This window comes from Amblyraja radiata, chromosome 31, assembly GCF_010909765.2.
Source record: "Amblyraja radiata isolate CabotCenter1 chromosome 31, sAmbRad1.1.pri, whole genome shotgun sequence".
NCBI lineage: Eukaryota > Metazoa > Chordata > Chondrichthyes > Rajiformes > Rajidae > Amblyraja > Amblyraja radiata.
The window spans coordinates 9,774,952-9,798,720 of NC_045986.1; the positions used below are offsets into that span (position 1 = coordinate 9,774,952).

At 40.2% G+C, this 23,769-nt stretch overlaps 1 protein-coding gene across 1 annotated transcript in view; it reads right to left on the minus strand.

Moving 5' to 3' along the window:
• The window catches only part of pex14 (peroxisomal biogenesis factor 14), a 266,863-nt gene that overhangs the window by 139,337 nt on the left and 103,757 nt on the right, over positions 1-23,769 (minus strand). Inside the window, exon 3 of the mRNA XM_033048496.1 lies at positions 10,557-10,641. Within this exon, the coding sequence (XP_032904387.1) occupies positions 10,557-10,641 (85 nt within the window). The remainder of the gene's footprint in view (positions 1-10,556; positions 10,642-23,769) is intronic.

Genomic DNA, 23,769 nt, shown 5'->3' on the forward strand with positions numbered 1-23,769 from the left:
AATACATCATAAAGGGGCCTCAAAAAACATTTCCTGTCTAATGTGCTACACTTAATCACATAGTCTCAAATACCAAAATATAATATATTCCAAAATGTTAGTTTCTAAACATTACTGTTGGGCTCTGAGCAATCTACTTTAGCCATGAATTCAAGGAGGTTCATGCACTGCTGGATCGGTCAGCTTGGGACATAAGGGATGAAATCATATTGTTCATTGTACAATACAGCTTTTCCCATCCTTCCAAGCTTCTTCCAACTCTGGCTCCTTGCATTCTTCATTTTCTTCATCCTATCTATGGTAACTACACTTTAGCTACTTAAATCCCAAACTGTTGAAATGATTCCCAGTAACCCTCTCTCATCCTGCCAGACATCCCCTGAAATCTCCCTCAGCTGTCTGTCTTCAGCTCAGTTCATTTTGTTCTATTACCTTGAGGAGAAGCATTTAGGGATGTTTTAATACATTAAAAGTGCCATTTAAGTTGTGGGAGTGGTTGTTATTGATTATCCTTGAGGGGAACGTCCCAGGGAGAAACTACATCATCATTTCTTCTTGGAGGTCAATGCTTGACAGGCTAGGCGTTGCTGCATGGCAAAGTTGATTGAACAAACTGCAAGAGCTTTTCTGTTAGCCCATTATAAAAGTTCAGCTAAGATTGGAGTGGAATAAGCTATTTGTAACAAATGATATAATACAAAGTCCTAATTTGATATGGCCTATTTTACCTCCTCCAGCAATTTGTTTTATGCTCCAGATTCTAGCATCTGCAGTCTCTGGCGTCCACTGATTACAATTATAATTCTTGATTACTGAAGTTGTGTTTATTTTTTTCAGTTTTAGTGGAAAATTGCCACCAACATTTCAAAAGGGATCTGATATTCTAGAGCACAGAGACGAAATAGGAGGCAGAGATTATTTACATTCTAATGATTGTAAGGAAGCCTGTAGTTTATAATTCAAGTACGAATGAGTCCAGTCCCCTTAGGTACATCAATTATCACCAATTCTCATTAAGCCAATGTGCAATTTGTTTCCAACACATTGTCTATATTTTTCGTTATATTTAACAAAATGCTACCTCATATTGCACTAACATTTTCACGCCACTGGGCCATAGTTGTACATTTCCGGGCAGGATGCAGTATGGAAGAAAAAGAGAAATGATTCACAAATTTTACAGGAATTATCCCAGGATTGAGTAGGAATGAGTAGGAAGAGTATGATGAGCGATTGCCGGCACTAGGCCTGAACTCACTGGAGTTTTGTAGAATGAGGGGGGACCTTATTGAAACATAGAGAATAGTGAAAGGCTTGGATAGAGTGGATGTGGAGAGGATGTTACCACTAGTGGGAGACTCTAGGACTAGAGGTCATAGCCTCAGAATTTAAAGACGTTCTTTTAGGAAGGAGAGGAGGAGAAATGTCTTTAGTCAGAAGGTGGTGAATCTGTGGAATTCTTTGCCACGAAAGGCTGTGGAGGCCAAGTCACTGGATATTTTTAAGGCAGAGATAGGTGGATTCTTGATTAGTACAAGTGTCAGAGGCTATGGGAAGAAGGCAGGAGAATGGGGTTAGGAGGGAAAGATAGATCAGCCATGATTGAATGGTGGAGTAGACTTGATGGGCTGAATGGCCTAAATTTACTCTCATCACTTACGAAATGGATTCTAACAATCATTCATCCATGCAACCAGGTGCTACGCGAAGTCACTGGTCACATCCGAAAAGTGTTAAGACTGCAATCCAGCTGTAGTTCAGATGCTGGAGTAATTCAGCGGGTCAGACAGCATCTCTGGAGAAAAGGAATAGGTGACGTTTTGGGTCAGAACCGTTCTTCAGACTTCAGATGACTGTGAGAGCTGTTCAAATAACAACTAAAACATAATGAACAGTTGGGTCTGCTTTGTGTTATTACTGTCCTAGAATTTAAGATGCAAGACAAAAGAAATCTCCCTGAAGTAGATACCTGTTTAGAACACAGTCCTTTTAACCCTTCCATAGACAGGTCAGTCTGACCACATGCATCAAGTTGACATTGTTAGTGCATCAATCTCTTTTGGACACTACCTTAAATGGCTATCGTGCATTCATGCTAGTTGGGAGAAATACTTTCTTTAAAGACAGTGTTAGTTTGTTAATGGGCAGCTCACGGCAGTCTATTATGACATGAAGCGTGTGGTTGCAGCCACAGCTTTATACCCCAGGTTTCCCTACACTGCAAACGCAACTCTGCCCCTGTTTACGTTGCTTCACTGCTTCAGCGATGCAATGAAGCCTACAAGCTTTAATGATTAATTAGACCCTACATACAAGCTTTTCTTCAGTAAAAGATTGTTCCGATTATTTAATTGTGCAGCTGCAAAATTAGTTGGGCCGAACACAAGACTTCAATGTCTGCTTCCGAGCTAAGTTATTAACCGTAAAAAAGGGCGATATCAAAAAGCATTTAAAAAAGGTTGTGAAGTGGCAATCAATCCCAGTCCTTATGCCCTCATGCCCTCAGTGTGGATAGTAGTTCATTTCAGCTATCTCCAGCTCTTCAACACGGTCAGTTACGGACCTCACGTTCGGACTACGAAAAATAACTGCGCTATATTACAGCAGAATTTATTATAACAACAAACGGTATACGTAAATAGAACACTAAAGAGCAAGATTTGAACTGTGTCACACACATAGGGAATTTAATTGAACTGCATAACCTATCAGAAATGATTAGAGTCAAAGAAACCATAATAAACTGATGGCCTAAAGAACCCGTCTGCACAGCAAGTAATACAAAGTAGTCATTTTAGTCAATTAAAAGACTATAATTCCATTCATCTAACTTAATGTCCAGAGAACTGTATAAGCCGATTTATATGATGCTTTATAAAAATTAGATACTGTAATAAATACTGCCTCAAAAAGACAAATTTATTATGTCTACTTCGAAATATTAGGCAGAAAAAAATGCAAATATCAAGAAAGTCAAGAGTATTTTATTGTCAAATGTCCCGAAAAGGAACAATCAAATTCTTACTTGCAGCAGCACAGAAGGTTTGTAAACACAGTACTAAGTGGATCCCATAATAAGCAACAGAAAGTCCAATCAATTAAAAATGACAATATAGAGCAAAATCAAAAATAAAGCTTGAGTTCCGAGTGCAAACAAGGCAGCTCGTAGTTCGGAGTTTAGTTGGAGTTCGTAGTGTTCCTAACAACGGGTCTGTCTGTACAGAGTTTGTATGTTCTCCCCATGACTGTGTGGCTTTTCTCCGAGTGCTCCAGTTTTCTCCCTCACTCCGAAGACATGCAGGTTTGTAGGTGATTTGGTTTCAGTAAAAACTGTAAATTGTCCCTAGAGTATTGGATAGTGCTAGTGTGCAGGGATCGGAGGTCGGCACAGACTCGGTGGGCCGAATAGCTCGTTTCCACACTGTATCTCTAAACTAAACTGAACTAATCAAAGTTCTGGCAGAGCTCAGGGGGTTGGGAAGCATCTGTGGACGGAAACGAGAGATAACATTTCTGATCGGGATCCTTCTTCAGATTGATTAGAGGGGAGAAAGCTGGAAAAGATGTGGGAGAAGAACAAACCTTGGCAATTGTCTGGTGGATAAGGTGAGGAGGGTTTGATCGGCAGATGTGTGGACAAAGGCTTGAAATTAAAAGGAGACAAAAAGGTGAGGTAAGGAGAAGGTGAGTGAAATCTAAAGCCAGAGGGAGGGATATAGGTGGAAGGGGGTGGGCTGAGGGAGAGGAAATGAGAAACAGGATAGCAGGAGAAATGTGTGGGCATTGGGGTGGGGTGGACACAGGAAAGTGGAGGAAGAGGGCTGATAATTAAAATTGCCAAATTCAATGATCATACCATTGAGTTACAAGCTACCCAAACATAACATGAGGAGTGGTTCCTCTAGTTTGCTTGTGACCTCACTCTGCCAATGGGGAAAATTGGCTATTGGTAGCAAACTTTTAAATTGTTTAGCAAGGTATTAAATACTACACATTAACAGAAGCAAAACCAGTAAGGAGTGCAAGTTCTATTTAGTAAAATATGAAAGACCAATTATATCTTCAAACCTCTGATAAATTGTATTATGAGAGGCAAGAATGGGAACAGTAGCATGAGGCAAGCACTGAGACAAACGTCAGGCATTTCTCTGTCCACTTTAAAGAAACGGCCCTAAAGCATCAAAGGGGATGTTTTACCTCCATATGGAAAGAAATCTTTCCGAAACGTACCCTATTTTTGAAATGTGCCCCAAAGAAAGAGCAACGAGGATTGAAGAGTATATTCAGCTCTTTAAGAAAGCGAAAGGGAGTTAACACCTATTGTTAGAACATACAGAGATCGAGACCGAGACCCAGACCCAGACCCAGACCCAGACCCAGACCCAGACCCAGACCCAGACACAGACACAGACACAGACACAGACACAGACACAGACACAGACACAGACACAGACACAGACACAGACACAGACACAGACACAGACACAGACACCGAGACCGAGACCGAGACCGAGACCGAGACCGAGACCGAGACCGAGACAGAGACAGAGACAGAGACAGAGACAGAGACCGAGACCGAGAGAGAGAGAGAGAGAGAGAGAGAGAGAGAGAGAGAGAGAGAGAGAGAGAGAGAGAGAGAGAGAGAGAGAGAGAGAGAGAGAGAGAGAGAGAGAGACACACACACACACACACACACTAGTGAAATGACAGACAAATTCCTGACGCATTTAGTGCAGGTAAGTGTGAAGTAGTGCACTTTGGGGAAAAAACACGGAGAGGCATTCAAAGTTGTGTGAGTTATGTGAAGGAGCAGAAGAAAGTATTAGACTATTAACAAAGCACTTTGGATAAACAGCTTTGTAAACAGATTACCAGAAAGTCACACTGAAGTTTTGCAAATCACTGCAGCGTTGTGTAAACTTCTAGGCCTCAACTTAGTAAGGATGTTAGAGGCTGAATAGGGCGCAGAGGTAGTTTGCCAGAACGATTCAAGAGATTAGTGGGTTAGTTATATGGAGTCAGTGGAGGAGGTAGGATTGTTCTCTTTGGAGCAATTAGGTTAAAAGGAAAATCTAATTGGATATTTAAAGTTATGAAGAAGTTTGATATCAAGTGTAGGAAGGTGTAAAACACCTTCTCTGTTAACAATTGTGTGTCAGCTAATGAGTTTGATTCGTACTGGTGCATGGCACTATAACTGTAAACTATAAATAAACAATTTGATTGTACAGTTAACATCATCAATTTACTCAAAAAAACTGTTAACTTACGAGCAGTGAAAACACAACCTATGTTTAACAATTGCAGCAATCTCCTCTATTTTAAACAAGGCATTTTGAGCAGATAAGCAGGGCAGTCACAGTGGCGCAGCGGTAGAGTTGCTGCCTTAGAGCAAAATGTAGCACCGGAGTTCCGGGTTTGATCCCGACTACGGATGCTGTCTGTACGGAGTTTGTACGTTCTCCCCGTGACCTGCGTGGGTTTTTCTCCGAGATCTTCGGTATCCTCCCACATTCCAAAGACATACAGGTTTGTAGCTTAATTGGCTCGATTAATTGGCTTGATTATTGAAAACACTGTCCAGTATAAAATTGTCCAACTTCCAGTATCGTCCCTGGTGGACTCTTCGGTAGGTACAAGGTACAAGAGTGGAGGATAGTAATATTCACATTATGTGTTTTCATTTAATCTCAGTCATTTGCAGCAGGCTCAACAACCATGGAATTATCCATTCCCTCCTTAATGTAACCTCAAAAAAGGTTTACAAATAACTTTGAAAATCCTCAAGCACAAATTTTTGATGATCCAGGAAACAAATCTGAAATCAGATTTCATTGTGACTTTCAAAAGACCTAAAGAGATCAATCCCAACCTCTGCCATCCTTCTACACTCAACTCACTCATCCCTGCTGACATTCTGGAGAAGCTGCCTGGATCTTGACATTCCTACCAAAATGTGGAGCCTGAATTTCAAGAGGACCCACCCACCGTTGCAAAGTATGGAGGAAAACCTAGCTGTACAAATTACACTGGACTGATTTCAGAGATCTGGAATAGACAAGACAGGCCAAATAAGTAATTTCTTATTCTAAGATGCCTTGTTGCTATTATATAGCAAATACTGTGTACTATGACTCATCAAGCTGTGAACTACATTTATGGATAGTATTTTTTCAAGGTTAATTACATGCAAATACAGTCGTTATGAATTACATGCAAATATAATTATCTACATCTTTGATGCAGATCTATGGATTTACAAAACAGTCACATAACATAATTTCTTGCTGTTCAGTTTGAGCTAAACACAGCAATGTTGGTTAAAAAAAGGTCCTCAGACTGAAGCCGTGATCGCATCATTTATAAATAGCCTGCGCCATTCATATAATCTATTGCTAGAAGTTAGATAATTATCTTATATTTTTTATTAAATATCATAGGTTTGGCTGTACGGGCTGCTTGTGGAATACAAAATGTTTTCCTAATTTACAATGCAACACACGAGGGGCAATTTTCACTCAGCGGCAAAACCGGTTTATCCAGCTTTTGACATAAGATGTCGCTTTAATATGGAGGCATCAGACTAAGAAGGTTGGAAACACGAGGAACTCAGCGGGTCAGGCAGCATCTGTGCAGGGAGATGGACAGACAACGTCTCAGGTCAGAACCCTTCTTCATACTGATTGAGTAGAGGGGAGAAAGCTGGTAAAGAGAGGGGAGAGGAAAGGGTGGGGGCAGTGATAGGTGGCTACTGGTGAGGAGGGGGTGATTGGTAGATGTTGGAGATAGTAACCTTGACTGGAGGTAAAGTGGAGACAAAAAGGCACACATGTGGAATCTGATAAGGAAAGGAGATGGGCATGAAATGGAGAACTAGAGGGAGAGATTGTGGATGAAAGAGAACTGGGGAATGGGGGGGTGAGGAAAATCAGGGAATCTGGGTAGGAACAGATAAGGAAATGGAGGAGGAGAAAGAAATTGGATGATGGAGCAGGAGGAGAGGCGGGTGGGGAGAACCAGGGGAGATGGGAAGTTGATTGGGATGGGACGTTGACTTGCAAAAGGAGAATTCAATGTTCATGCGGCAGGGTTGTAAGCCGCCCGAGCAAAATACGAGGGTTGTTCTTCCAGTTTGCATGTGGCTTCAGTCTGGTGGTGGATGAGGCCGAGGATGGAAATGTTGGTATGGGAATGGGAATGGGAAGGGAAATTAAAATGGCGAGTAACCAGGAGTTCCAGCAGGCTCTGGCAGGTGTTCGACAAAACGGTCACCTAGTTAGTATACACTTAGTCACGCCGGTGTAATGGAGGCCACATCAAGAGCACTGAATACAAAAGACGAGGCTGGAGCAGGTAAATGTAAACCTCTGTCTCACCTGGAAGCCATGTTGAATAGAGGCGAGAGAGGCGGTGAAGGGACAGGTGCTGCATCTCCTGCGATTACAGAGGAAAGCGCTTGGGGGGTGAGGAAGATTGCTTGGGCTAGGATGAGTTAACAGAGCAGTTTCGGAGAGGTGACTGTGGCAAGCAGAAAGGAGTGGGGTAAGGAAGATGTGATGAGTTGTGGAATCGTGTTGAAAGTGGTGAAAATGTACTACACAATCCTACTGAACAACCCGTTGGAGTCACCAGCAGATGAAGAGTACTTGGTCAATGACATCTTGTTAGACATCTTCTTGGGGTGGAGGAGGAATTAAGTGAAGAGACAGAGAGAGCAACTGTTGCTGAAATGAGGATAGGAGGATGAACTGGACACTATCTCCATTATAGATTAAAGACATTTCTCCCCTGTATGACCTACACCATGCAATCTGGTACCATGTCCAGGAACCTTCCTTTGGTCCACTGCGCGCCTCTGTACATCAGTGAGCGTTCTCAAGGCCATTTGTAGAGCTGAATGCGCATCACAAAACAAAAGTTTTTTAAAAAAATCAGATACCTAAACTGATAGAAGTATTGACGTACTGATAGAAGACCTGCTAAGTATTAATTCTGCAAGTATCACTTCTATCTATTTTAACCGTTTGATTCATTATGATCAAAATGTAGCCACAACACTGCATGTCCTTCAGGCAGGTATTTGAGAGCATTTAAAAAAACATCCACTTTCACAGTTTTCACTCTTGCGCCAAATAACAATTCTAATTGTAATACTGTTGTGAATTAAAGTGTCCTCTCCCTTTAAATCACTAGTGCTATTGATGTAGTTAATTACAAACTGATGTCTCTCTGAATTTAGAGGTTGCTTGGTATGAAGCAGTGAGATTTCACATGCACTTTCAAACTTTTGAACATTGCAGCGTATAGAAATAACACGGATTTTAAGACTATTTTAACTCTTTACTAAGGCATTATGTGTAACCTGTTATTTAATACATGACCAAAGGACTCTGTACGACTGACACTCGATCTAGATTATAGAGCTTGATACAAACGTGTGAAAACGCACACCTTCAGATTCAGGAACAGTTTCTTCCCACCTGTTATCAACTGTTGGCAAGTGAATTATCCTATAAACACACCTGAGACACTATCACCTCCTTGGGGCTTTACTGGACTTTATCTTGCACTGAACATTATTCATGTCATTCCTTTTATCGTGTATCTGTGCATTGTGGATGGCTCGATTGTAATCGTGTAGTGTCTTTCCACTGATTGGTTCGCACGCGACATAAGCTTTTCACTGTACCTTGGTGATACGTGACAATAAACTAAACTAAGACAAAAATGGATGCTTAATTGCAGTGTAACGTTCATCTGTATTGTTTTATTTTATATTACTACAATGAGCAGGTTGCGAAGGAAAAGGAGGCAAATCACATTACATATATTTCTAAAAGGTGTTGGGAGTCAGGTGCAATCTTATTGATATGGAATGAAAGGAGGGCTTTAGTCATAAATGTGAATGTGAGTGATTTTATTAAAGTATTCAATGAATATTGCTGACATTACTGGGCAACGACTAATGATACTAATGGAAGTGGAAATCATTTGATAATATAGCAAAAGTTGGCTGGCATCAACTGAAGACTTATTTTTGCTTCCTGAAGACCCGATGCACACTCCCCTCTCCTGCTGGTGTTGTATGTTTCCAATAGAGTAGTGCTATTTAAAGAGTGGCTAATCTGAGTGGCTAATCTGAGGTGCAGGAAGGAACTGCAGATGCTGGTTTAATCCGAAACTGGTTTAATCCGAAGATAGACACAAAGAGCTGGAGTAACTCAGCGGGCCAGACAGCATCTCAGAAGAAAGGGAATAGGTGGGGAACAAGAGAGAATAGGAAGAAAGAAATAAGCAAGAGAAAAAAATGATTTTGACCAACTGGATGAAAAAATCTGATGCGGGCAAGAAAGGAAAGTGTGACAGGCAGTGAAGAATTTAAATCCTTTGCAGGGAATGTGAAGGAAGGAAGGTGCACAGCTCTGGCTGATATTGAAAATTATGACATGTGTAAAGAGTTGCCAGAAGTTGCTGGAGGAGTTGAAGACCCAATTATAAATTAACAATGGTCAAACAATGGGCAATGAAGAAGAAAGCTGGTAGGATATTTGGTTAGCTTTTAATATTTTTATTCTTGCTTTCAAATCCTTTCACGGTCTCGCTCCCATCTCTACAACCTCCATATGCGTTTCCATTCTCTAGAGCATATGCACTCCTAATCTGACTTTTTGAACATGTTTGAATCTAGATATATCAATGTGGACTGTGGCTTCTGTTACCATGGCTCTAAGCACCAGTGATTTCATGCAGCAGTTTTAACATTTCTTATGCCTTAAAGCTTTACTCTATGGTAATCTTATAGTCATCCACCCTGATGTCTTCTTAAGAGTTACGTGGTATCAATTTTTTTTTTTTGGTACCACTCTTGTGAAATTTTGATCCATTAAGGATACTCTCCTCATAGATGTCTTTGATAAGAGTAAAGTTACCCATTGCGGGCAAGATCATCTCTGACCCCTCTCACCCTGGCCACAAACTCTTTGAATCACTTCCCTCTAGAAGGCGACTCCGGACTGTCAAAGCTGCCACAGCTAGACATTTAAAACAGTTTTTATCCACGAGTAGTTGCTCTACTCCACTGTTGAAAATCTTTGGCGACCTGCTGCGACTATGACGGTTTCAGCAGTCGCCGAAAAAATCGGGTAAGTGGGACAGGCCCGTAAGATTTGTTACAAACGGATGGGGGCAGCAACTAAATTGACACTTTGAAATCAATGCCTAAGTAAGAGTGACATGGTGTAGGCCAAAATCTTCTTCAGTTTACAAACTTTGGTATGCTGAATGCACAAGAAGAAAAAAATTAAAAACTTTAATTCAGATGCTCATAATTTTGGGCAGTACTGCCCAAAGGCCAAGAATAAAACGATTAAACTTAAATGTTGCCAAAATGTGTTTTATTAGCTTCTCAGAAAAGTTTGCAATGCAAACCTGCCCTAAAAATAATATTTTAAGCCAGTTTAAAAAGACTGACCGATTAACTTGACATTGACTGTTCAGCAGGACCATTAAATACATAACTCTCTCTGGATATGTAGCAAGTGGAGAAAAGGACATACCTTTCTTTTTTAAGAAGGATTTTCTTGTTGCTACCGGACTCTGACGAACTCTTGAGTTTTGCAAAAATTTCACTGCAGTGGCAATCTGCGGACAAAGAGAAATACAGGCACTCCGGTCAGTTAGTGAAACTAAGACATGACTGTAGTTTAACATACCTATTGTTAGCAACAAGCGATACAAAGTGCTGGAGTACCTCAGAGGGTCAGGCAGCATCCCTGGACAACATGGATAGATTTGGTGCAGGAAGGAACTGCAGATGCTGGTTTAATCCGAAGATAGACACAAAGAGCTGGAGTAACTCAGCGGGCCAGACAGCATCTCAGGAGAAAGGGAATCGGTGATGTTTTGGGTCGAGACCTTTCTTCAGGTTTGGCCCGTTTTGGCTCAGGACGCTTCTTCAGACTGATTGTGGTCGGGTGGAGGGGGAAGGGGAGGAAGGAAGCTGGAAAAGAGGAGGGGCAAGAAAAAGCCTGGTGAGTGACAGGTGGATACAGGTAAGGGGGGCGGGGCTTGATAAGTAGTTAGACACAAAATCCTGGAGTAATTCAGTGGGTCAGGCAGCATCACTGGGGAACATAGGTGACGTTTCATGTCAGGGCCCTTCTTCAGTCTGAACATTTTGTGTCTATCTGCGATATGAACCCGCATCTGCAATTCCTTTATATTACATTGACATGTAGATGGTTGGAAAAAGGCCAGAGATGAAGAGACAAAAGAATGTGTGGTTAGAATATAAGAGGTGCGAATTACTGTTCGCAACTTCATTAACAATCCAAAGCAGTAAAATAAAATGGACATTAGACAGGGCATTTTTTAATTCAAAATAAATTTGCTGTGTGCAAAACTTCTATGAGAGCATCTGCAATGTCAGAATAAATTCACAGAATCAATAGAATCTTGAAGAAACAGAAAGCTATGGTGTCCTTTTGTAACAATAAATGCAGTTTATCCAATGCATTGAAGGTAGACAAAAATGCTGGAGAAACTCAGCGGGTGAGGCAGCATCTACGGAGCGAAGGAAATAGACAACGTTTCGGGCCGAAACCCTTCTTCAGACCGTTTCCATATAGCCAACCTTTTATTTCTCTCTTGGTAATTTTTTTCCAATGAATTGGAAAGGGTGGTGGGTGTATGGAACAAGCTGCCAGAGGAGGTAGTTGAGGCTGGGACTATCCCATCGTTTACGAAACAGTTAGACAGGTACATGGATAGGACAGGTTTGGAGGGATATGGACCAAGCACTGGCAAGTGGGGCTAGTGTAGCTGGGACATTGTTGGCCGGTGTGGGCGTGTTGGGCCGAAGGGCCTGTTTCCACACTCTATGAATGTCTACCAATGAGAGGTGGGGCCGTTTATATCAAGCAGGTACCAAACCAGGGCTTTGTTCCACAGACTGGAACTGGCTTAGCTACACCCACTAAGAAGCCATCGCAATCAATTTCATGGATCTTAGGTTGTGGATTGGAGGGGAAGAAAAGATGAGGTTCTGCATCCAGACCAGGTAACTATTTGTGTGTTAGTCACAAAAGTGGATCTGCAATCACCTTTACAATCGCAGCAACATTTCTTACTTTATCTTGCGCTAAACATATTCATGTTATTCCCTTTATCCTGTATCTGTACACCGTGGATGGCTCGATTGTAATCATATATTGTCTTTCCGCTGACTGGTTAGCACGCAACAAAGGCTTTTCACTGTACCTCGATACCCGGGACAATGAACTCAACTAAAGCTCAATGCAACATCACCCCTTTGTATGTCCCATTAATAATTTTCCGTGTGGAATAATACCCTAGAATCAGTCTGGGCTCAGCTTTGATGTGCTTCTCGGTAAAATATTCAGGCATCACTTTGCCACCGTCTATCTACTTATTGTGCAACTCCAACAACAGACTTGCATTTGAAGTCTCTTTTTTTGAAAAAAAAGTCCACTTAGAGCCATATAGAATCTTTCTGACAAAGTAGATATGAGGAACTGCAGATGCTGGATAACAAAAAAAGACACAAAGTGCTGGAGTAATGCAGTGGGTCAGGCAGCATCTGTGGAGAACATGGATAGGCAATATTTTTGGTCAGAACCATTCTTCTGACTGGAGAAGGATCCTGACCTGAAACTTTGCCTATCCATGTTCTCCACAGTAGTTGCCTGGCCCACTGAGTTACTTCAGCACTGTCTCTGTCTTTCTGATATGGTTAACTGTAACAGCTCATAACAGTTCTTGTTTCAACATTTTATTTTATAGTGACATTTAAATTGCCTGTATAACTCTTTTCTGTGCAGTCTCTAAACTCACATCTCTCCTGTCCTGATTTATCCAAAACTCTTCACAGATTTAGCATCATGGCCTCTTTCATTAGCTTAACTCCTTAGTAAAGGGTGGCACGGTGACGCAGCGATAGAGTAGCTGCCTTACAGCGATTACAGCACCGGAGACCCGGGTTCGATCCCGACTGCGGGTTCTGTCTGCACGGAGTTTGTTCGTTCTCCCCGTGACCTGCGTGGATCTTCGGTTTCCTCCCACACTCCAAAGACGTACAGGTTTGTTGGTTTATTGGCTTAGTAAATGTAAAAATTGTCCCTAATGGATGTAGGATAGTGTGGCCGAAAGGGCCTGTTTCCACGATGTACCTCTAAACTAAAGTAACGATCTTTAAAGGTAGACAAAAAATGCTGGAGAAACTCAGCGGTTGAGGCAGCATCTATGGAGCACATGGCGTAGACTGAAGAAGGGTGCTGACCCGAAACATCGCCTATTTCCTTCTCTCCATAGATGCTGCCTCACCCACTGTGTTTCTCCAGCATTTTTTTGTCTACCTTCGATATTTCCAGCATCTGCAGTTCTTTCTTAAAGATCTTTAAATTTCTCCAGAAAACTCCAAGCAGTTCCTTCTCTGCTCTATGTGCTTTATTGTAAAGAAAAATAGTACAATATAATATTAACACCCGTGAAATGCAGTCTAAATGTAGTTTACTCGTTTTATTGTTAAACAGCTGATAATGTCAGCATTAAACAAAGATCTGGTAGTCAAATTGGAGTGCCTTGTGACATTTGACTTGCATCTCAATGAGATAGAGAGTGTATATTGACTTGATCTGACGTGATTTTTAAAGTAAGGTTTATATTACACAGTTTTGGTCAAATAACAACGAGGCATCATTTAGGATAAGTCGTCTTTGCATTAAAAGCGTTTCTCATATCCAAAAATCATTACAGCAACATGTTCAAATCTGACACCTGTGGTCAGGTGGTTCAATTGTAAAAAAATCTTCTATAATTGGTTGATTCTTTGATCAGCAATATTCTTTAGAAATAGTAGATTTTTAAAAAAATGTCAAGTTTTCATTTGAAAATTCACAGTAAAGAGAAATGCATAGATAAAGGGTCTGGTTTAACTATTAATAATCAGGAACATGATCACTCTTCTTTGGAAAGAGTACCTTGCACTGAATAGTACCTTCATGTGTGTTGCAATCAATAGGTTACTTCATAATTGTGTTTCAAAATAAAATTATTTCACCACAATGATATTTAAGATGTCAAGCTTCTGGTCAGAGTCTGCCATTCATTTTTTATTATTGTATACTTAAAATTCAAAGTCTCTAAATTCCACCCTCCCCCCCACCATTTCCCCAAACATTCTATCCCATTTAATCCACATTTGAACAAGTTTACAGATCTACTATTTGCATAGAGTTGCAGAATACTGCAGAAACAAAAGCAAGTGCAGTAACGAAGAGCATTCATGTAAATACTGTTCGGTCACCCAATCCTAAAGAAATCTCATCACGTGCATCTATCTGGGGAGAATGATTTCAGCTGATGCTTAAGTTAACAGATTCATCTGCGGTTGCATACAATTTTCTGAAGATATCATATGTCTCATCTCCAAATGTTATTGTGCAATAATTTTCTATTTGTATCATAACAAAGTACATATGAAGGCAACTGATGATGGGCTACATCCCATGAGTAATAGAAGGAAGACGTTAAGCTTTTACTTATTGTGGTGTACCATGTACTTGTCATTTTTTACTTGTTTTAAAATCAGGAGCCAGAAAAATATCATACATAAAATTCCGAATGCTTGCAGCAACAAAAAACGATCCCTAATATGCTTTGTTTCTCACAATGACATCATCCCTGACAATATGCAAACGTGTCACACTTGCATCTGATTAGTTCAAATTTCCTATTCATAAAACATCAGAAAATTACAACCAAACACTCCACACGCAAAGCCATTAACAAATAGCCAATCGGAATGAAACCTTCTTGTCACCAAGGTCAACAAATGACAAACAATTTAGGGACAACCAACTGTGGACACTAATGAACAAATGACTAAATAATTAAACTGTTATATTTGTTTTGATTAAACTAACCATTGCAGCAGCATTTGAAACGTTAGAAATGGCTCTAGAACAGATCAATTCCTACATGAAAACATAAGCCAGCTCTCCTGGTGGAATCTGAAGAACATTAAATACCAAAAAGTTCTACTGATATACCCTGCTGTAGATAGTACTTAGTAAAGTACGATAGATGCAAGCAAAATTAAACCAACATCATATGTGTTTCTTTGCTTTCATTATACAATGGTGCACCACAAAACAGATGGGCAATAAAGGTAAAACAGCTGGTCCTTGTGTTACAAGCACGCATCTATTTATTTATGGAGTATCAATATACAAAAATAAATGTATTAATCAACCTGCAAGGAAAACAGAATTTCTTGGATCTAATATTAAAAAAAGCTGTTTTCTCATTCAGCCACTTCAACTTCCCAGTATAGCAATATCCTACTCATTGGGAGAATTGTAATCATCCATACTGGTAAATTATATACCCAAATCTACATGTGGAGAGACGGGTGAAGGCATTATTCTAAGAGTCATTTCTTGTGGATTTGATTACGTCATCTTCATGGGAGAGACAGAATGGATCCCATCTCTTAAAGAATATTTTCTAAACTAATGGAAGAATTATTTCAAAATGAAACTTTATACTTTACACAAGTAGGAACGCAAAAGTACTTAAGAGTTTAAGAAGGAACTGCAGATGCTGGAAGATCGAAGGTACACAAAAATGCTGGAGAAACTCAGCGGGTGCAGCAGCATCCATAGATGCTGCTGCACCCGCTGAGTTTCTCCAGCATTTTTGTGTACCTATGCAAGAGTACTTAATCTTCTGCCCTCAAATGAAAAATTTGTTCACTTTTCTGAACATAGTTTCACTAAAAAATGGTATATATTCAATTTAACCATCTAGGTTCCATCAAGAATTTTACCGTAGGTAAAAGGTAATTAATTAAATTATACTTCATTTTTATATACTCTAAAGCAAGCGTATAGATAATTAAATGCTGAAATAGGTTCAATTAGCATGTCTTCATGAAGCACACTTTTATTTTTGTTCAAATCATTTAGAAACATTGGACTTACCCAGAGGGGAAAACCAACTGGTGGAACTCTAAATTATAAAAGAAGTTTAATTACTTACAATGGTCATGGTTGACAAACACAGATCTGCCCCAGGTTATTGTGCCGACATGGAAGGATATTGACCTTTGTTCATCTCTCCAGGTGCTGCTTGCTCTATTGTGTATTACCACCAATGTGTGTTATTTTTAATTTGGGATTTCCAGAATCCAGCAAGATTATAGTACTTTACTGGTGTAATACATGACAGATTCATTTACTGCATGCTACAATAATTCATCAATACAATCCTTTAGTTAAACTAAGACGGTTGGTTTATTCAATATCATTTTATTGACAGCAGCACCTCCAGCGTACATTAAATTAAAAAACGCTGAATGTTCGTAAGTGTTATAGTGGTGCACTGATTTTTATTTTATTTTAAAGCAGTGCACTGGGACGGCCACTTCACAAATCTACAGGAGCTTTGCCCTCATGGAAAACTACATCATCAAAACAAATTGAAGTAGCCGTTAAATGTGATCCTTTGTATAGAATTTGCGGTGTGCAGGTTGTTAAAAAAATACACCCTCGCGTCCAAAGCACGTTCATTTAAGCTACAAATTAGTTGTAGTGGGTAAATTTAAGATAAAGATGGAATGACATAACCCCCAAATGTCCATCTGTTTGCAAATTAACAACCAAGACACACAGAGAAATGGCAAGCATTGTGCGCCCTCTAGCTGAAGTATAAGTTATTTCAAAGGAAAACATGCCAGGTGCTTTGAATCTATTGCAGCTATCAAGTTATCTTATGAAAGTGCTACTTTTTCCACTAATGGTAATGCTGCTGCAAGCCAATAATCCTGTATCACCTCAATCAATTATAACCTAATTCAGTTGTTTTTAGCTGCCTCCAGCAATGCTGCTTTAACATCGTCCTTCCTCTAAAGAGACAAGATAAGTTAACTCCCTACTAGGTTAACCCTTCATTTGCCACCTTGTTTTTATAACTTCCCAAAAATGACCTTGTCGTCAGCAGACCGCATTAATGCACAGAGCCTTTTACTCAAAGTAGAGGGGTCAAGAACCAGAGGACACAGGCTTAAAGTAGAGGGGAGAGATTTAATCGGAACCAGAGGGGCAACCTTTTCACACAGAGGGTGGTGGTATATAGAATGAGCTGCTCGAGGAGGAAGTTGAGACAGGTACTATAAAAACATTTAAATAACATTTGGACAGGTACACGAATAGGACATATTTAGAGGGATATGGGGCAAATGTAGGCAGGTGGACTGGTGTAAATGAGGTGTCTAGGTCAGCATAGGCAAGTTAGGCCGAAGGGCATGTTTCCATGTTGTAAGACTGATTCTAGTTTTATCCAATATCAGTTGCTCAAATGAGAAACTTAATGAACTTGTTGCCGCATTTACATTAAAAAAATTAAACAAACGTTTTTCTTAGTGTCGATTTTATGTATTTCCTTGCATTGCTTTCATCTTTAGTTTGATACAAACATGCCCATATTATATTTTCCATTACAATAGAGAAGAAATACAAGCCTCCATAATGAAGCGGGCTATCAGAAAATCTCACAAAACCATGTTTAAATGGATAATTCTGGCTGCATTTCACTTCACTAGCACGCTGGTATATCAGGAGGCTTTATGAAGGCTTCTTCCTTTATTTCTTTCATACACAGAAAAAAAGTTGCTTGACTTAACGTGAACATTGGACATTCATTTGTAAATGAAACCTGTATCTCATGTTCAGGCCCAGTTTCACACTGGAGTAACAATCCTTGGAGATGGAATTTAAAGATCAATCCTTATTCCACTTAATATCAGGTTTGAGCTGTTACATCCTGATTACACAATATAAATGTGAAGTGGCTTCACAGTAATAGAAAACTTGTATAAATTATATATCTTGCAAAGGTGCATACAAGATATTTTCATTATGAGCAGATTTGAACAAAAAAATCCCATTTATAGATTCCACATCTTTCAAAATAAAACTATTCTTTTGTCAATCTTCCATACTTGCAATGTGGAAATAATGACAGGATGCAATGGAACTGTAACAGTTCTATTATAGAGCACAATTCACAAAACAAAGCCAACCGCATTCTTAGATCTCACTAAAGAAATGCGACCACCAAGCCTTTGAAGTAATTAGGGTCTATATTCAACTCTTCCCGACGCAAATTCTGGAAGTGATTATTAGTGCTGTGTGGTAAATAGAGAAAAGGATGTGAAAAGTTCCAGTGCCAAAAGTACTAAGATAGAATACAACTAGGCATTTTGTACATTCTGTGCTTTATTCCCCTTTAATAAGAACAAGCAATGACTGCAAGCTTGAATCAAATCTTTATTTAGAGTTGATAGAATAGCAATACTTCCCCAAAAGTATTAACTCAAATCTCTGCGCTTTAGGAAAAATATTTACGACATGAAAGGATTTGCCAGAGAGACTTCAGTCACGTAGAAAGACTGGAGAAGCTGTGAGAGCATGCCTTACAGCAGATAAGGTTAGGGGAGATTATGGGGAGGCAGTCACTGTGGTGCAGCAGTAGAGTTGCTGCCTTGCAGCGAATACAGCGCCGGAGACCCAGGTTCGATCCTGACTACGGGTGCTGTCTGTATGGAGTTTGTTTGTACTTTCTCTTCATGACCTGCATGGTTTTCTCCGAGATCTTCGGTGTCCTCCCACACTCCAAAGATGTACAGGTTTGTTGGTTAATTGGCTTGGTAAATGTAAACCTTGTCCCTAATGTGTGTAGGATAGTGTTGATGTGCAGGGATCGCTGGTTGGCGCGGACCCAGTGGGCCGAAGGGCCTGTTTCCGCACTGTATCTCTAAGCTAAACTGATAGAGGTGATCATGAATGATTTTGCTAGTCAGTACGAAATTGGCAGGAAGGTCAGTAACCGGAAAGGGCAGTGGTAAATGAAGCAGAGGGACGACAAGGAGAAATGATTTTATCCAATAAGATAGAACAAAATGCAGACTAGTGTTCCTGAAAGTAGATTCCACAGTAACATTCAAAAGGGAATTGGATGTTTATTTGAAACAATGCGGAGCTAATTTTGGGCAGGGATGAAGTCAGGAGTGGGACTAATTGGATTGCTTTTTCAAATATCTGGCATCGGCACAATAAGCTAAAGAAGCTCCTTCTGTTCAACCATAAAGCTTATCTAAGTTTAACACTGGAAGTTCTTCAATCAATCCAAGTATGAGAGCACTCGGCAAGTTAAAACTTCAGTTACAATTTTCAAACATCACGATTTTAATGTTTGCCCAACATTGTATTCTACAACCTGTAGTTTCTGATAGCCAATTCCAACATTGCATTTTTAAAAATTAATCTTCCAGTTGATTTCAATTGCATTTTTGACTTACAGCACGGATGTTTGAAAATGCTATATAAATGACATTTCCAAAGCTGCAGGCTGTTTGATATATTCATTAATCAAAAAAAAATCACTTTAGATGCTATTACATAGCTGCTTCAAGTAAAAAGATAAAATCATTAACAAGAACCAAATTCAGCCTGCAGATCAATTCACTTTACACATTCATGTAAAAAATATATTTTATGCAGTAAAGGTTCATAACATGTCTAAACCTTGTTATGCCAGTCTCAGGTTCCTGTCAAACAGCGGTTTTAAAAAAATGAAGCTCTATTTTAATTAGCAAGATTCATGAGTGATTTGATAACAGCAGTAGTTGCTTGAATGCTTTCAGCTTGATGGGATATGGATACACGGAGTCTGCAGCTAGAATAGATTTGATGTAACCAGATATTTCTCTTTACTCTTCCTTGTGACATGTGATTATTGTCTATTCTACACTTCAACCTTTCTGCCCCAGGCCTATCACAATACACAGAAGATTTGTGGAGAACATTTCAACCTCCAAACAAACCTAAATGATTCTTGAAACAATTATCCAATAAAAGGCAATTCAAACGTTTTTTTTGTTGAAAACTGTAGGTTTTTGCAATGAAATATAGACACACCATTTGAGGTACTAATATATTGACAGTGCCATATTTCAAAGGTGCAATTTGGAATAACCCAAAGATACCTGTACATTTGTGTATTACAGCGTGCACTAAGCAAGATTCCTTATCTTACCCCCACGATATTCACAACAAGAGTCCTTTGGCTATCAAACACTCCAGCTCATGTGCTCCAGGATAAAGCTGAGAGCTTCTTGGGCAACTGTTTGATCGCTGGCATTCTATTAACAATATTATAGGCCACAAAGTAGGTAACCATTTTTTATCTTGTGGATAAAGAGAGGGGGCTGGGAAGAGGAAGACACAAATGTATAAAAGCAAAAGTCAGAAAACAAAGTCACTGGCTCCATAGCAGCTCCACAAAAGAACGGGAGAATATGCCACAGATAAACTACCATCTGCTTTGATCTGAATTCAGTAAAACGCTTGCACCATTTGGTCATGTTATGGCCGATAATTTAATGAAAAAAATGTGACAAATCAAAACTTGCAAACCATGACCAGCAGGTCGATTACACAATTAACACAGAAAACAAGCATACTTCTGGAAATATTCATATCCTCCCCATAGCCAGAAATATGGTTTGTATCATAAATAATGTAAGAAGAACGCGATCAATTAGTTACTTTTTTGTAGAAATGCAACATGTAAACAGGCCCTTCGGCCCACCGAGTCCGCGCCGACCATCAATCATCCATTCACACCAGTTTTATTATATTCCACCATCTCATCCACTCCCTCCACATTTGGGGAATATTTTCCAGGGGCCTACTGTCCAGCATGTCTTTGGGATGTAGGAGTAAACCTGAGCAACCAGAGGAAACCCCCATGGTCACAATGAGAACATCCAAACTCCACACAGGCCGCATCCAAGGTCAGGATCGAACTTGGGTCCCTGGAGTTGTGAGGCAACAGCTCTACCTGCTGCAACACTGTGCCAGCATTTTTTTTTTCATATAAAAATAACACTTAATAATCTCATCTTTTAATGCCAATTATGCACAACCCCAATAATCAATGCTCTCACTGAGAGGCCTGGGCCTGACAAGTTGGGCCTGCAAGCTATTTCCCTGTTTACATCTTACATCTATTTTACATCTATGAATTTTACATCCATGGATAGATCATCTGATCCACTAATCCACATGCAACTAATCCATCCTTGTACAGCAATTGCCACAGATCCAAGACAATGGGATTAAGGGCTCTACTGCATTAACTAATATCTTCTAGCCGCAAAGGTGATCACTGTAAACTAAGTTGCCAGGATACAGGGTGAGGTAGAAACTGATTAAGACTGAGTACTGTACTAGAACAGTGGAAGTACTTAACTAAAACTAGATCCGCCATTTCAGACAAAATGCATTCTAAGCCTCAAACAGAAGAAGAAATTATATTGGACTTTTGATACACAATTGTTCAGTAACAGGCAACCGTTTAGAAATAATATCAGAGAAAATAATTCACAGCCGCTTTCAAAGTATAGACTTTCAACCCGAAATGTCACCCATTCCTTCTGTCCAGAGATGCTGCCTGACCCACTGAGCTACGCCAGCATTTTGTGTCGATCTTCGGTGTAAACCAGCATCTGTAGTTCCTTGGTTCTATAAGATGGCATACTAGGGTAGCCCCATTTCCCTACACGTGGCCCATAGCCCTCTCAACACTTCCGATCTATTTATCTGTCCAAATGTCTTTATAAGTCATAATTCTATCTTTCCTGGAAGTTCTTCCCCAACAACACTGTAGGAATACTTTCACCAGGATTCACCACCCTCAAGGGCAAATAGGGATAGGCAATAAATGTACTGTAACACAATGACCTTGGAAACTGAATAAAACAAAGCTTTCAATACAAACTGAGGAAGCTTTTTTTTTTAAATGGCTGATTATCCAGTGTCTCAAGGACCACGCTTACTAAATTACAGTGTAACGTATACACATTCAAAATTTAAAATAAATCGGTTCATTTGATGCTTGTTCCCACCTTTCAAATCAGACTGCCAAGCTAAACAGGACTTGGCTTCTTGAAGACAAAATGCCTAAATCTTCAAATAAAATCAATAGATTTCTGCAGCAATGTGGAAGAAAGCAGGATGAAGGGTTAATTTTCAGCTATGCAAGGATAACTCGTAGCATATCACATCACAAGGAAAGATAATGCAAGTTGACAGTGTCACCATTCTCATCCATCACTGAATCTTAGTCATCCCGTAATTCAGTGTGTAGTTTCTGCCACCAGTAATTCGTTAATCCATCAGATTTCCATAGAATTTCCTGCTCAATCCACAGCAAGGACTATTACCTTCATGGATTCCTACTTTAAAGAATACAGACACGCGGGTGATTGATTTGTGGGTGACAGTGGTGGATTTGCTACCTTTACAAAACCAGAGACCCAGGTTCGATCCTGACTGGGAGTGCTGCCAGTACGGAGTTTGTACATTCTTCCCCTGACCTGCGTGGCTTTTCTCCAGGTGCTCCGGTTTCCTCCCATATTCCAAAGACGTACAGGTTTGGAGGTTAATTGGCTCGGTAAAATTGGTCGGCCGAAACGACTGTTTCCGTGCTGTATCCCAAAAGTAAACTTAAACGTAGTTTGCTCAAATATCTCTATGTATGGCAAACATGCCGCTCCATGAACCAGTCAGGTGAAATCAGCTCTCTGAGGTGGAGAATGCCAAAGGTTCACAAACCTCTGCGAGAAGAAGTTCCTTCTTATTTCCACCTGAAATGGGCACCATCTTGTTCGGAAACAATGACTCCTAGTTCCAGTCATTCTCAGCAGGGAAAGCATCCTGTCAGGAGCCATCCAGTCAATACCTCTTGGAGTATTATATGCTTCAATAAGATCACCTCTGACTTTGCTACACTCCAAACCTGCTCAACCCCTCTTCATTCAACATCTCCTTCAGACCTGGGATCAATTTAGTTCACCGTCTCTGCAATGCATCCAATGCAAGCAAATGATTCCTTAAGCAATGAGATCAAAGTTGCCTGCATTACTTCAGGTTCAGTTTCTCTAGTAGCTTGTCAATCTGCATCAAAACCTCTCTCCATGTTTACTTATACCCTTATTGCAATAAACCCCAAATTTAATTTCCCATCCTAATTGCTTGATTTTTTCCAAGTTGTATGTAATGCAAGGACAAGATCGCCTTGCACCACAACTTCCTTGTGCCTTATTCTATTTTGACAATAATATACTTTTTCATTTCTCCCTCTAAACTGGCTAAGGTCACATTTTCTGGCATTATATTCCATCTGATAAGCAGTGGATATTCCTTTGCAGGCTCTCTTGATCCACCTCAGTTTGCTAACCCACCTATTTTTGTATCGGCAACAAATCTGGTCACAGTTCACAGTCCTTCATTCGAAGCATCAGCTTAGCAGGAAGAGCTGCTGCCTCAGAGCCCCAGAGACCCAAGTCCAATCCTGACCTCCATCCTTCACCTTCTCAAGATTCAAGATTCAATTTAACTGTCACATGTACCAATTAAGGTACAGCAAAATATGAGTTACCATACAGCCATTCGAGTAAACAGCAAAAATACACACAGCACATGAAATAAAGTTTAACATAAACATCCACCACAGTGGAATCAACATTCTTCACTGTGATGGGAGGGAATAAAGTTCAGTCATCTTCCTCCTTTGCTCCCCCTTGGTCGGGGCCTTTGAACGGGGCCGTTGCCGACGGTCCCTCGTTCAAGCCCTCTCGTCAGGATGATCGAAACTCCGGCGTCGGGACGGATCGGAACACTCAGG